Source organism: Schistocerca serialis, chromosome 1 (assembly GCF_023864345.2).
Source record: "Schistocerca serialis cubense isolate TAMUIC-IGC-003099 chromosome 1, iqSchSeri2.2, whole genome shotgun sequence".
Taxonomy (NCBI): domain Eukaryota; kingdom Metazoa; phylum Arthropoda; class Insecta; order Orthoptera; family Acrididae; genus Schistocerca; species Schistocerca serialis.
The window spans coordinates 377,348,807-377,365,321 of record NC_064638.1 but is presented as its reverse complement, the minus strand read 5'-3'; the positions used below and the strand labels follow the sequence as shown (position 1 = coordinate 377,365,321).

The window sequence follows — 16,515 nt, the reverse complement described above, 5'->3', positions numbered from 1 at the left end:
CATATAATCTACAAGCTAAGCAGCAACCACTATGCTGCATTCTACCTCGGCATGACAACCAACAAGCTGTCTGTCCGCAGGAATGGCTGCCAACAAATTGTGGCCAAGAAACAAGTGGACCACCCTGTTGCTTAACACACTGCCAAACATGATACCTTTCATTTCAGTCACTGCTTCACGGCCTATGCCATATGGATCCTTCTCACCAACACCATCTTTCCCGAACTGTGCAGGTGGGAACTTTTCCTGCAATACGTTCCCGTAACCCTCCTGGTCTTAATCTTTGTTAGTCACTGTCCTCACCCATCCAGTCTCTTCCCTGTTCCCATTCCAGCACTACACTGCTGTCATTCCACCATGACAAACAGTCTTATTATTTCTCTCTTTTTCCATTACTTCCTCCCCCTCACCCCCTCCCCACCTCTCCACTGCTCTCCATCTCACCTGCAGCACTTCACTGTCTGCTGCCACCACCACCATACTATCCCTCTCCCTCCACGCCCCAGCCTCCTCCTTACTCCCACCCAGTCATCATTCTCATCGTGAACTGGTGCTGTTGCTCGCAGTGTGGTTTCAGTCGCCTGAGACTGCAGTCGTGTGTGTGTGTGTGTGTGTGTGTGTGTGTGTGTGTGTGTGTGTGTGTGTGTGTGTGTGTGTGTTCTGTTGTTGTTCTTCCTGTAAAGCACATCACAGGCAGTTCACTCAAAAGTTGGTGCAATTTTATGAGCTGTTACATGTATTTATGAGCCATTCATCAATTAATAGTTCCCCTCTTAGAATGATATTATGTAGTGTAACACCCGACAAATTATTTTCTGCTGAAAAAAAAATTGTTTTAGCTTTAAGTAAAACTATAAGATATTGTTTGTGCATTACTACTTTAATAAATACACAAAATGAATAGGTACAGTCACACATGAGATTAGCACCTCTTAATTACAGAGACAATTTCTTTCTGAAGAGAGGATTAGGTATGGTCTATCCACAGGCTTCATTACATTTTTTGCTAGTATTAATGACTAGAAGCACATTGTATGAAACATGCAATATTCTTACAGTATAGTAACTGTAGGTACAAAAGTTATATTTAAAATAAACTAAAGGCAGTGCATCTTTAATAAGTGAGATCTGTGGACGGAATTGTCACTAACTGTAACATATAAGCAGATGCTCATGAAGTCATAAAATTTAAAATGTATTCATGTAAGAGAGAACAGTGCATGGAATTCTCTTAATTCTCATACAGTCTCTGCTGAAGTGTGATATCTGTATTCTTACATCACAGACTTTTTACCAATGATTATTTTGCAACATATGTTGTGCCACACAAATGAGGAAAGTAAATATTATGCCTTAGGCCTTGAATATCTATACCAATACAGAAATATTTATTCTGGGAGTAGGTCATCCCCAAGTTCCTCATCAGCAAACTCATCATCTTGTGAAGGTTTGCGTCCAGCTGATGTCCGTGGTCTTTCTGTAAGTGGTCCCAAAGGATCACTGTAACTGGCATCTGAAATAAGTAGTTATAATAAAGTTATTTCTCAATTACATGCAACAATAAAGTTATTTCTCAATTAAATGCAAATAATATTGAATATTAATAAGATAATTATTTCTATCTTGAAGCAGAAACCTTGAGTTTTTTATTATATGCCTATAGGTAAGTACTTACATTTTATGTCTATACACAATAAAGTGGAGAAGAAAACAAGCTGTATGTATATATGTCGGATGCTTAGGCATTAAATATGTAGAAGTGTTAGCTGAGCAGAATTATGTCCGTCAGTAAATCTATGATAATTTACAACTTGTCTAGGTATCTGAAACCAGGTTGTGGTAGCCCAATTTATGATTTGCATAATGTTATAATGATGGAAAAAACCAAGCTCTTACATCCAAATAATGAGAAGAATCCCACTCATGACAGAATACCATAATGGACTTGACACATAAATGAATAGAAGGTAAACAACATTTATTTAAAATACGTTTGGAATCAGAAGGTTTTTTTGCAAGTCGTGACTGTCTGTGTAATACCCTTGGTTAAATTTAGCTGACGATAAAATACCTGACGGCTTACCAGAGAGGACATTATCATCGCTGATAAAGAACGTCCGTCCTCAGAGACCAAAAACAGGAAAAGTTAACGTAATATTGGTAAACTGCAGGAGTATCCAGGGCAAGGTTCCTGAATTAGTATCTCTTATTGAAGGAAATAGTGCGCATATAGTATTAGGAACGGAAAGTTGGTTAAAACCGGAAGTGAACAGTAACGAAATCCTAGACACAGAATGGAATATATACCGCAAGGATAGGATAAACGCCAATGGTGGAGGAGTATTTATAGCAGTAAAGAATTCAATAATATCCAGTGAAGTTATTAGCGAATGCGAATGTGAAATAATCTGGGTTAAGTTAAGTATCAAAGGTGGGTCAGATATGATAGTCGGATGCTTCTATAGACCACCTGCATCAGCAACCATAGTAGTTGAGCGCCTCAGAGAGAACCTGCAGAACGTCGTGAAGAAGTTTCGTGATCATACTATTGTAATAGGGGGAGACTTCAATCTACCAGGTATAGAATGGGATAGTCACACAATCAGAACTGGAGCCAGGGACAGAGACTCTTGTGACATTATCCTGACTGCCTTGTCCGAGAATTACTTCGAGCAGATAGTTAGAGAACCAACTCGTGAAGCTAGCATTTTAGACCTCATAGCAACAAACAGACCGGAACTTTTCGACTCCGTGAATGTAGAAGAGGGTATCAGTGATCATAAGTCAGTGGTTGCATCAATGACTACAAGTGTAATAAGAAATGCCAAGAAAGGAAGGAAAATATATTTGCTTAACAAGAGTGATAGGGCACAAATCGCAGAATATCTGAGTGACCACCATCAAACGTTCATTTCTGAGGAAGAGGATGTGGAACAAAAATGGAAAAAATTCAGAAACATCGTCCAGTACACCTTAGATAAGTTCGTACCGACTAAGGTCCAAAGCGAGGGGAAAGATCCACCGTGGTATAACAATCATGTACGAAAGGTACTACGGAAACAAAGAAAGCTTCATCATAGGTTTAAGAGTAGTCGAATCATAGCTGATAAGGAAAAGCTGAACGAAGCGAAAAAGAGCGTAAAGAGAGCAATGAGAGAAGCATTCAACGAATTCGAACATAAAACATTGGCAAACAATCTAAACAAGAACCCTAAAAAGTTTTGGTCATATGTAAAATCGGTAAGCGGATCTAAATCCCCTATTCAGTCACTCGTTGACCACGATGGCACCGAAACAGAGGACGACCGAAGAAAGGCAGAAATACTGAATTCAGTGTTCCGAAACTGTTTCACTGCGGAAAATCGTAACACGGTCCCTGACTTCAGCCGTCGCACGGACGCCAAAATGGAAAATATTGAAATAAACGATATCGGAATTGAAAAACAACTGCTATCACTTAGTAGCGGAAAAGCATCCGGACCAGACGAGATACCCTTAAGATTCTACAGTGATTATGCTAAAGAACTTGCCCCCTTTCTATCAGCAATTTATCGTAGATCGCTGGAAGAACGTAAAGTACCTAGCGACTGGAAGAAAGCGCAGGTCGTTCCCATTTTCAAGAAGGGTCATAAATCAGATGCGAATAATTATAGGCCTATTTCGCTTATGTCAATCTGTTGTAGAATAATGGAACATGTTTTGTGTTCTCGTATTATGACGTTCTTAGATAATACAAATCTCCTTCATCATAACCAACATGGATTCCGCAAACAGAGATCATGTGAAACTCAGCTCGCCCTATTTGCCCAAGAAATTCACAGTGCCGTAGACACTGGCGAGCAGATTGATGCCGTATTCCTGGACTTCAGGAAGGCATTTGATACGGTTCCGCACTTACATTTAGTGAAAAAAATACGAGCTTACGGAATATCGGACCAGGTTTGTGATTGGATTCAGGATTTCCTAGAAGAAAGAACACAACATGTCATTCTTAACGGTTCAAATTCTGCAGATGTAGAGGTAATTTCGGGAGTACCACAGGGAAGCGTGATAGGACCTTTATTGTTTACAATATACATAAATGACTTAGTTGACAACATCGGTAGCTCCGTGAGGCTATTTGCAGATGACACGGTTGTCTACAAGAAAGTAGCAACATCAGAAGACTCGTACGTACTCCAGGAGGACCTGCAGAGGATTAATGCATGGTGCGACAGCTGGCAGCTTTCCCTAAACGTAGATAAATGTAATATAATGTGCATACATAGGGGCAGAAATCCATTCCAGTACGATTATGCCATAGGTGGTAAATCATTGGAAGCGGTAACGACCGTAAAATACTTAGGAGTTACTATCCGGAGCGATCTGAAGTGGAATGATCACATAAAACAAATAGTGGGAAAAGCAGGCGCCAGGTTGAGATTCATAGGAAGAATTCTAAGAAAATGTGACTCATCGACGAAAGAAGTAGCTTACAAAACGCTTGTTCGTCCGATTCTTGAGTATTGCTCATCAGTATGGGACCCTTACCAGGTTGGATTAATAGAAGAGATAGACATGATCCAGCGAAAAGCAGCGCGATTCGTCATGGGGACATTTAGTCAGCGCGAGAGCGTTACGGAAATGCTGAACAAGCTCCAGTGGCGGACACTTCAAGAAAGGCGTTACGCAATACGGAGAGGTTTATTATCGAAATTACGAGAGAGCACATTCCGGGAAGAGATGGGCAACATATTACTACCGCCCACATATATCTCGCGTAATGATCACAACGAAAAGATCCGAGAAATTAGAGCAAATACGGAGACTTACAAGCAGTCGTTCTTCCCACGCACAATTCGTGAATGGAACAGGGAAGGGGGGATCAGATAGTGGTACAATAAGTACCCTCCACCACACACCATAAGGTGGCTCACGGAGTATAGATGTAGATGTAGATGTAGAAATAATAGTTTATTTTAATACAGTCAGCAGACTGAGTTTCAATGAATGTTGTGTGTGTGTGTGTGTGTGTGTGTGTGTGTGTACACTAGCTCAAATTTACATACTGCCAGAACTTTCCATTATTATGAATGGATCAAAAAACAGGCACAACAACTTCATTATCCACACAAACCCATCCCTGATAACCTACCTACACCACTGACAGATATGTCAGTGGCGTACCTCCCATCATACAATCACCACAATTTTGTCAGACTCTAATATAGCCTACACAATCATCACTACCCCAATGTTCCAACCCAGAAAATTGATATCACTGGGAACCTGCATCATACACCACCCTACAACCATCAACTCCAGCCACATGACTGACAAAAGTCACAGTTCTACAGACTTAGCCATAATTAATGTAGGGCATGAATTGTTTATAATGAGGATATCAAATATTCAATTTGTATGTACTTGGTGGTACATTAAATTTTATGCACTGTAGTGTGACTCAGACCTAAATGCGAACTATTTAGGAATAAAGGAGATGATTCACTGAAAGGCAGACACAGTGTCATTGATAAGTACACACACAAAAGGTGCAGAGCTTGGCTAGATTTTGGAATGCACTTCCTTTTTCAAGCTTGCAGGACACCCACACACCCACACACACACACACACACACACACACACACACACACACACACTCTATGGGTGGGGATGGAGGGGGGGGGGGGGGGTGGCAGTGAGTTACCTTAGGTTTAGGCCAGGAAAGTTATGGGAGCAAAGGATGTGCTGTAAGGATAGCTCTCATCTGCACAGCTCAGAAAAGCTGGTGGTTGTGGGAAGGATCTACATGGCACAGGTGGTGAAGCAGCCACTGAAATCTCACATGTTGTTCCCTGCTGCATGTTGTGCAACTGGGTGGTCCACCCTGTTTTTGGCAACAGTTTGGTGGTGGCCATTCACTGTAGTTGACAGCTGGTTGTTTGTCATACCAATGTACAACACTATGCAGTGGTTGCAACACAGCTGGTATATAACATGGCTGCTTTCACAGGTTTACCGGCCTCCGATAGGGTAAGATACATCTATGATGGGACTGGATTAGATGGTGCTGGGTGGATGGATTGGGCAGGTCTTGCACCTGGGTCTTCCACAGGGATATGATCCCTGTGGCAAGGGATTTGGGTGGGAGTGGCATAGGGATGGACTAGAATTTTGTGGAGGTTGAGTGGGTGGTGGAACACCACTTTGGGAGTGTTTGGAAGTATCTTGGGTAGGATGTCCCTCATTTCAGGTCATAATGATAGATAATCAGAACCATGACAAAAGATGTGGTTCAATCATTCCAGTCCAGGGTGGTACTGGGTGAAAAGGGGTGGTTGGTCCTTGGAGGTGGATATGAGTATCAGGTGTGTATGAAGATCTCTCATGCCATATCCTCACATACCCACCCATCTGCCACCTGCCCCCTCTATCTGCACCCCTAGCTATTCCACAGACGGCATGAGCTGCTAGATGCTTTCCCCCAACTCCCTCCTTGCCTCATTCCATCCCTCACCCAACCTGACCCCACACCTCCCATCTCACCCCAGTATGCTCACTGTGAACCAGGAAAGAGCTGGCAGCCGACTGAGCACAGTGTAGCCAAGCTCTGTGCCTTTTGTTTGTGTATCTATGACGCTGCTGCACTTTTGCCTTTTGGTCGGTCATCTCCTTCACTCCTAAATAATCCGTAATCCTCAACCAGAACTTTCCATACATTATCAGACCTAAATGCTTGTTACGTCCCACAAGCTATCCAAATCCATCCTCCTATAAGAAATATCAATGAACTTTGGAGTTGGAAACTTGCCTTCCTCGGCAATTAGTCTTACACTCACCTTCACCTTTTCTTGTTCCTTCCATTCCGTGTGTGTGCCTTCCCCTATCTTTCTTCTGCTCAGCCCACTAGCTCCCCTTCTTCACCTGTTTGCCAAAACCTATTCAATCTCTTTTCACCGCTTTTTGCCTTGCCTCCTCTGTCACCTCAATTTCTTCCCCACAAACATATTCCCTCACACGAATTCTGCTCAATGCTTTGCAATTTTCCACTAATCTATCTCACTAATCAGCTGAAAACACAAACTTACCCTTCTCTATCCCTATCCCTTATTTCTTCATTTGATTTTTTCACCTACTGTAGTTCAGTGTTTCTTCTATACTTTTATTTCTTCCATCATTTTTGACTTTGTTTTTGTGCTTCTTCGCGTGTACTTTTTGACTTTACAACTATGTAGATATCATTTGCTCTGTCCTCACGACCTTTCCTACACACTCTCTGTATGCTCTTCTTAATCTGAGTCTGAGTGGCCTACTCCACCCCCTCCCCCCTCCCCTCCCCCTGACCCCTTGTCGCCAGACTTCCACACTGAAGTAGGAATGCTAGACCATCCCTGATAGTTTTGGTTTTGCATTTCTATTAGCTGTAGTAAGAATTCCAGCTCCTTAAAATAAGAACTGGCCAGTCCATCTTGCTTTATGGAAATATAATCTATAACATGTGTAAATCTGCAACCAGGGTTGCCAAATTGCAGTAACTTCACACTGATTCACAAAAATAGCTGATTAAAATTCTTGCAGTGGAAGGGAAAGTTAAGTTGCTGGAACTTAGATAGCAAAGGAAGACGTGATAGTTACGTACTGCTTATGATTGCCAGATTGTGTGCTAATTTCCATGGTTAAATTCCAAACTTATCTGCACTGTGAGAAGATAAAACTTGAAACTTCCTGGCAGATTAAAACTGTGTGCCTGACCGAGACTCGAACTCGGGACCTTTGCCTATCGCAGGCAAGTGCTCTGTTCGAGTCTCGGTCAGGCACACAGTTTTAATCTGCCAGGAAGTTTCATATCAGCGCACACTCCGCTGCAGAGTGAAAATCTCATTCTGGAAGATAAAACTTGTTGACGTTGATTTGTCTGTGGAAATGAAATGCTAAGCACAGTTTTTCCTTTAATGTTTTCCATGAAGAGAAGACCATGCAGTGACACTGGGTTTCATCCTGTGTCTTATTCAGATTGCATCAACCCAGAAATAAAAATGGTATTACATTTCACAAGTATCCATTACAGCCAGCCACACGATCAGCTATCCACCCAAGGCAACATACAAATGTAAACCAGCTGCATTACAATGTTGCACAGACTAACAATGCCTAAACTGTCCCAAATATTCATTAATAGATACTAGAGTTAAATTAGAATAATGCACAATGTAGTATACATTAAACTGAAAGGAATTCCAGGAAACTTGGAAGACAAATAATTTCATCAGAAGTTGTGGAGAAAAAACAGACATTGTACTGTCATCGATATCTTGCATTGTGAGTCTCTTAAGACTGGTAGCACCGCAGACACGACTAGAAGTGTAGCAGCAAGCTGGCACAGCCAGCTGCTATTTATGTCCAGACACAGAGCTCTATGCTCAGTCTGTGTTCAGCTGCAAGTTTGTGCCACAGAGCTATTTGAGTGTGTTAACAAGTGTCAGTGGGCAAAGTGCTGTCCATGTAGTCTACACAGTGTTGCTATCTAATTACTGTACTGTACGGTACTGCCAGTGAATTGAACACCGAGTATGTATGAACAATAGACTTATGCTCTAGGTATGACACCACATTGGTGACGAGTTGCTTCAGAACCTGTGGTTCTGTCTTCTTCCACACATAAGTTGGAGCACTTTGTTTACTGTTTTTGTGTACTCTTTCTGAATAATCATGTCCATTATATGCCCAAAATTTTCTCTGACACAGGCTGTTCTGTTACAGGGGCAGCACATTCAACTACTGCTGTAGAGCTTCATTCAACTGACACAGATGGCAGCTATGCCACAATGAGCTAATTCTGCACCCAAGTTTTCAAATTTTGTCAGCCAACAAGAGGACTGGACCAAATACTGGGGCAACTTGAGGTGCACTTCTCCGCTTACAACATACAAAGTATACAGCACATAGCTCATTTTATTGCTAATCTGGGTGCCAAAGAATTTTGTTTGTGCCTTAACTTATTCCCAGACTTTCATCCAGAAGACACATATTATGTGTCATTAATGCATGCACATTTTGAATATCATATGCATGTTATAGCTGCCCGTTACAAGGTCTTTCAGCTGAGGAAGCAGCCTGAGCAAATAAAATGACAGTGGATAACCAAATTACAGAGTCTCACCAGACGCTGTACATTCAAGTGTTCTTGTGGACTTTCACAAAGTGATGCTGTGCTCTGTGATGTTACTATGCAAAATGTGTCTGATGCATGCATTTGTACTGCAATTTTGAAGTTACTTCTCCTAACCAGGAAACTATTCTCCATTGCAGATCCATAGGATACTTTAGATGTGGCAGAAACTGACTTGCAAGCTCTGGCCATTTCGTTAGTTAAAAGAGCGAAACAGAATCAGTCCACTGTTTAATCAGAGGTGATTCATCATGCAAAGCCTAGTTTGATAAACAGTAAGTCACTGAACATTTCTGGTCTCAATTCTTTTGATTTGTTGATCTTGCTACTCAAGATAATGTCTTGCAAGTGAATGCTGGAGTGCCCCAAGACAGTCTCAGTAAATTGTGTAATAAGCAAAGCAAATTATTTCATGAAAGACTTGGGAAAGCTCAGGATTTCAGGCTCATAAAACACTTAACGATAATGCTCAGCCAAGATTTTATCACACTAGGTCTGCCCCACACACAAATTGTGATCAAGTCGAGCAGGAACTACAAAGTTGGCAAGAAATTGAGGTAATTCAACCTGTTTCCATACATCACTGAGCATCCCCACTGGCTGTTATGAAAAAGCTGTTGGGCAGATTACGGGTCTTAGCAGATTTCAGATCTACAGTTAATCTATGAATGTGGTTGACTCCTCCCCCTTACCTCAGTCCAAAGAACTTATGGATAAATTGGGATAGGATCACTTCTTTTCCAAAACAGACTTACAAGAAGCATAACTGGGGGTGCCGCTGGTCAAGCAGGCTAAACATTTTTTTGTCATCAATATGCACTTGGAGCTATTCCAGTTCTGATGCCTACCATTTGGCAGTGCATTAACTCCCACAATTTTTCAACCGTTTTAGGAACAGCTGACAGTAAATGTACCTTCATTTTCCAACTACCTGGATGATATTGTGGTGTTGAGTTGCACACTAGCAGTTCATTTATACAACTTGGAATGTCTATTCAAAGTGTTTTCAGAATAGGCCTCAAGTGTAACAAGGTAAAATCCTTGGGTCATGACATTCATTCTCAGGGTTTTAATCCAGCACAGTTGCATTTCTTGGTGATCCAAGATTTGCCAGTACCTCGTGATGTTAAGGATCTGCAAGCAGTTATGGGCAAACCCTCATGTTATATCAAATTCACACCTAATGCAGCACAGATTGCTAAACCAGATGCACAGGAAACATGTTCTGTTTATGTGCTCCAAAGAAGGTAAGTAAGCTTTTCAATGTTTCCATGATACCCTCATCAGTGATCACTATCAGATTCATTTTGACCCAAACAAGCCAGTTACTCACACAGGACTGGAGTGGTACTCTCCCACAAGGTAGGTTCTACTGACAAGGATAGGGTCTACTGACAGTGCACCTATAGTCATTTGGGAAAAGTGGTGCTCATCATTATTTAAATGGTAAACAAATTTCATTAATATTTGTGTGGGTGACACTTCAGTCTTGTTAACCCATTCACTGCTGAGTGGGTCATAGCGTGTGCACTTCTGTGTGCAGTTGGGATGCTCCACACGGCAGTGACCACTGTGCCGAGCACAATAAGGACATCAGCAACACAATTCCTTCCGTCTTTTGTTCATGCGGCATGCTGCATGCTGCACATCATGCATCTCCTTACAGGTCCATGTTGTTTTACTGATGGTTTGACAGTGCTTGGAAAGTGTCTTTCTCAAAGCTGCGAAGGATTTATGATCATCATAAAGACTGTGGGAATTTAGCACTCACAGGCCTAATGTGTTTTGTGAACATGCTCAATTGAGCTATGTTGCATATAGTACTTGTCCACTGTGCATAAAGACTCACTGTAATCCAACACACATCTTGGTTTAAATTTGTAGGTATTCCTTTGGCAGTGCATTTTTACATCTGCTTTCATTGCAGCTGCATGGCATGACATGAACATAGATACATCTCTTTTGTTATGCCACTTCGAAGCCATCATATTGTCTATTGACATAAATTCCATCTCTCCTATTTGTAATGTAGCTTCAAGTTTTGGCATACCTTTCCTGTTCGTGCAAACAGTACATACTGCATTTGTTGTTCTTTTTGTTCACGAATAGCAAGTGTTACAGTGTGCATTTCCAATCAAAACCTCAGGATGCATATGTTCAACACACTCTGTTCCTGTCTGATATATATGTTGTTAGCATTACAGGCATGACGACTGTGCACCAGTATACAGGGTGAAGAAAAATATGCGCACGTGGACTTCGAAGCACAATTTCTCACATAATGGCAATACAAAAATGTCTCTCACAAAATTTCGGCCTGCACATGTTTCAGGCAGTAAATGGACATTGAAGATCAGCAATCTGGCAACACTGTAATCATGTATATGGTAACTTCCTCTGTCAGGATGTAGCAGTAGTGCTGTGCAGTTGGTGCAGTGAATAACATTCTGGGTTAGCATGAAGGAGGTCAAGGGTTCGTTTCTGGGATGTGGATTATTTATTTTCATTTGCTAAAAGTAGACTGCATGGTATGGTATCTGGCATCTTAATCATCATGCAGCGATTAAAGTGGGTCTTCTACAAAACATTTGCAATTACGATTATGAACACAGAAATGGAAATACAATCATTTTCATTGGTCAGCTTTTAAAGAAACCTTTTGCATGTCATGGACACAAATTGTTTCACACCACTGCATCTACTAGATTCTAAACCTGTTTTCTATGTTCCTCCCCCCCCCCCCCCCCCTCCTCCCAATGGTCCCATCGATTAATATCATTAATTACATTATTATTATTATTATTATTATTATTTCTTTACTTTCTCAGACATTAAGTCTGGTTAAAAATGGAAAGTGACGCGGACCTTGATCAAGCGTCACTTCCTTTTAACTGTATGGTATGTGTTATATTGCATTTAGGAACTTTCGGGTAATTGAACATGTATCAATAATTACAGATTTCTGTAGTTGTATATATAAGTTTGGATGTAGCTGTATTGCATTGATGTACTGGTGGATATTATGTGGTATGACTCCTATAGTTGATAGTATAATTGGTATAATGTCAACTTTATCCTGATGCCACATGTCCTTGACTTCCTCAGCCAGTTGGATGTATTTTTCAATTTTTTCTCCTGTTTTCTTCTATATATTTGCTGTATTGGGTATTGATATTTCAATTAGTTGTGTTAATTTTTTCTTTTTATTGGTGAGTATGATGTCAGGTTTGTTATGTGGCGTTGTTTTATCTGTTATAATGGTTCTGTTCCAGTATAATTTGTATTCATCATTCTCCAGTACATTTTGTGGTGCATACTTGTATGTGGGAACATGTTGTTTTATTAGTTTATGTTGTAAGGCAAGCTGTTGATGTATTATTTTTGCTACATTGTCATGTCTTCTGGGGTATTCTGTATTTGCTAGTATTGTACACCCACTTGTGATGTGATCTACTGTTTCTATTTGTTGTTTGCAAAGTCTGCATTTATCTGTTGTGGTATTGGGATCTTTAATAATATGCTTGCTGTAATATCTGGTGTTTATTGTTTGATCCTGTATTGCAATCATGAATCCTTCCGTCTCACTGTATATATTGCCTTTTCTTAGCCATGTGTTGGATGCGTCTTGATCGATGTGTGGCTGTGTTAGATGATATGGGTGCTTGCCATGCAGTGTTTTCTTTTTCCAATTTACTTTCTTCGTATCTGTTGATGTTATGTGAGCTAAAGGGTTGTAGAAGTGGTTATGAAATTGCAGTGGTGTAGCCGATATATTTATATGAGTGATTGCTTTGTGTATTTTGCTAGTTTCTGCTCGTTCTAGAAAGAACTTTCTTAAATTGTCTACCTGTCCATAATGTAGGTTTTTTATGTCGATGAATCCCCTTCCTCCTTCCTTTCTGCTTAATGTGAATCTTTCTGTTGCTGAATGTATGTGATGTATTCTATATTTGTGGCATTGTGAGCGTGTAAGTGTATTGAGTGCTTCTAGGTCTGTGTTACTCCATTTCACTACTCCAAATGAGTAGGTCAATATTGGTATAGCATAAGCATTTATAGCTTTTGTCTTGTTTCTTGCTGTCAGTTCTGTTTTCAGTATTTTTGTTAGTCTTTGTCTATATTTTTCTTTTAGTTCTTCTTTAATATTTGTATTATCTATTCCTATTTTTTGTCTGTATCCTAGATATTTATAGGCATCTGTTTTTTCCATCGCTTCTATGGAGTCACTGTGGTTATTCAATATGTAATCTTCTTGTTTAGTGTGTTTTCCCTTGACTATGCTATTTTTCTTACATTTGTCTGTTCCAAAAGTCGTATTTATATCATTGCTGAATACTTCTGTTATCTTTAGTAATTGGTTGAGTTGTTGATTGGTTGCTGCCAGTAGTTTTAGATCATCCATGTATAGCAAATGTGTGATTTTGTGTGGGTATGTTCCAGTAATATTGTATCCATAATTTGTATTATTTAGCATGTTGGATAGTGAGTTCAGAGCAAGGCAGAACCAGAAAGGACTTAATGAGTCTCCTTGGTATATTCCACGCTTGTGATGTGATGTGATGTGATATTATCTGAATTTGTTTGGATATTAAGTGTGGTTTTCCAGTTTTTCATTACTATGTTTACGAACTGTATCAATTTAGGATCTACTTTGTATATTTCCAATATCTGTAGTAACCATGAGTGGGGTACACTATCAAAAGCTTTTTGGTAATCAATGTATGCGTAGTGTAGCGACCTTTGTTTAGTTTTAGCTTGATATGTCACCTCTGCATCTATTATCAGTTGCTCTTTACATCCTCATGCTCCTTTGCAGCAGCCTTTTTGTTCTTCATTTATAATTTTGTTCTGTGTTGTATGTGTCATTAATTTCTGTGTAATGACTGAAGTTAATATTTTGTATATTGTTGGTAGGCATGTTATGGGGCGATATTTAGCTGGGTTTGCTGTGTCTGCTTGATCTTTAGGTTTCAGATAAGTTATTCCATGTGTAAGTGTATCAGGGAATGTGTATGGGTCTGCAATGAAACTGTTAAATAATTTAGTTAGATGTGAATGTGTTGAGGTGAACTTCTTTGGCCAGAAATTTGCTATTTTATCATTTCCAGGGGCTTTCCAATTGTGCGTAGAATTAATTGCTCGGGTGACTTCATGTTGCAAAATTATCACTTCAGGCATTTGTGGTATCATCTTGTATGAGTCTGTTTCTGCTTGTATCCACCGTGCATGCCTGTTATGTTGTACCGGTTTTGACCATATGTTGCTCCAGAAGTGTTCCATGTCTGTTATGTTTGGTGGATTGTCTATTTTAATGTGTGTATTATCTATTGTTTGGTAAAATCTCTTTTGGTTTGTGTTGAATGTTTGGTTTTGTTTCTTTCTATTTTCACTTTTTTTGTACCTTCTACGTCGTTTGGCCAATGCTTGTAATTTCTGCTTCTTTTCATCTAATTGCTCTATTGCTTCTTGTTGTGAGATTTTACCTAACCTTTTTCGTTTTTTGTCTGATATTTCATTTCTTATAAATTGTGTTAGCTGTCCGATGTCTTTTCTCAGTTTTTCTATTCTGATCTGTAGCCTGTGTTGCCATGCTGGTTTTGTGGGTTTCTTGTGTGTGTTGGTTGGTTCTGATCTCTGCCTAGTGTGTATATTTAGTGTAGTGAGTGCTCCTACATAAACCAGTAGTTGTAACTCTTCCATAGTTGTATTTTCATTTATTTTGTTGTGTATGATTGTGTTGATAGTTGTTATTGTTGTTTCGGCTTGTGGGTTATTTGGTGGTCTATGCAAGAATGGTCTAATGTCTGTATTTGTGTCTTTGTATTCTATATATGTCAGCTACTTTATGGTTGATGGTGGTGGATTGATACAGCTAGTTCTCATTTGTTACATCAATGAAGTCCACCACAGCTACCAATATAGTGCTGGCCCTCACCACAATCTGTTGTTTTGAAGGGTTGCCTGAAGTTCTCTCCAACAGTGGAGAACAATTCACATTGGCTGACTTTCATCAGTTTTGCCAGACTAATGGCATCCAGCATCATGCCACAGCCATTTCACTTGCAATACAATGGAGAAGCTGAACATTTTGTGCACACTTCTAAGGCACAAATGGACAAGCTGCATTCCTCCAGCACATTGGTTCAAGCCCTCAAGAAGTTTCTCTCCTATCGTTCCTTGCCATGAGACAGCGAGTAGCTGCTCAAGCTCCTGCATGGTCGTTGACACCATACGCTTCATCATCTCCTGCATCCACTGCAAAAGCCCTATGTTATGCTGTGCCCCATGAAATTTAAGTCCCAGGACACTTGTGCTTTTCAGGGTGATTGGCAAGGGTCAGTGATGGGAAATAGGCATTGGTTACAGATGTTTTGGCAGATCTTTGTGTACCAACCAGAGTCCAATGGATTGCAGCACCAGAATCAGAACCAATTGCCAAACCAAGACATGGCTGAGGCCACACCTACATGGAAGATTTGCATTGTTCTTACAGCCAATCATTATGTACGTCAGGCCATAGAGCTCTATGCTCAGTTTGTGTTCCGCAGCAAATCTTTTACCAAAGGGCTATTCTGGTGAGTCAACAAGTGTCAGTGGACAAAGTACTGTCTGTGTAGTCTATGCAGAGTGTCTCTGCTAAATTACTGTGCTGTACTGCCAGTGAAATGCACAAGTTCGTGTTAATAGTGGATTTACGCTCATTTCTGTGCCATCCCTCATCAGGTCACATTTATTATATAACTTAAGTGTTTGTCTTCATTAATAAATATCCTGATTAGAAATGTGTCTCTGTTCTTTATTGTTTCAGGTCTGAACATCCCTATCCTCTAGATGTGGCACAATAGGCACTACTAGATGGTAGCTGAATTTAGGTAAATTAAGGCGAAAGATTAAGGTTTAATGTACGTTCATCATGACCTTATTAGAGACAGAGAAAAAGCTTGGAATAGGGAAGGGTGGGAAAGGGACTACATTGTACCTTTCAAAAGGAACCATCCTGGTATCCATCTTATTTAATTTAGGAAAATCATAGATAGCCAAAATCTGGATGGCAGTAGTTGGATTTGAACTGCTGTCCTCTCGAATCCAATTTTGGTGTTTTAACACAGCACCAACTTAATCTGTGTTCAAGCAAATTAGTGAACTGTTCATAAAAGGGTAACATTTCACAAAGCAGAAATATTTGAAATAAAAAGCAAACTTAAGGAGCAGAGCACTTAGCAAGCATGGGAAACAGTTTTATATGTAGGCCAACTGCAGAGAGAGAGCAATTACTGAGTACCATCATGTAGTCTATTCTTTTCAGTAACCTACATGTTTAATCAGACTCGAGCATTTGCTGAATGAGAGTCGCTCATTACACCTTT

General features: G+C 40.2%; 1 protein-coding gene across 1 annotated transcript in view; it reads right to left on the bottom strand.

The window, feature by feature from the left end:
• Window positions 1-861: 861 nt before the first annotated feature.
• The window catches only part of LOC126470908 (intraflagellar transport protein 88 homolog), a 98,416-nt gene continuing 82,762 nt past the window's right edge, over window positions 862-16,515 (bottom strand). Inside the window, exon 17 of the mRNA XM_050098941.1 lies at window positions 862-1,513. Within this exon, the coding sequence (XP_049954898.1) occupies window positions 1,389-1,513 (125 nt within the window). The 3' untranslated portion in view covers window positions 862-1,388. The remainder of the gene's footprint in view (window positions 1,514-16,515) is intronic.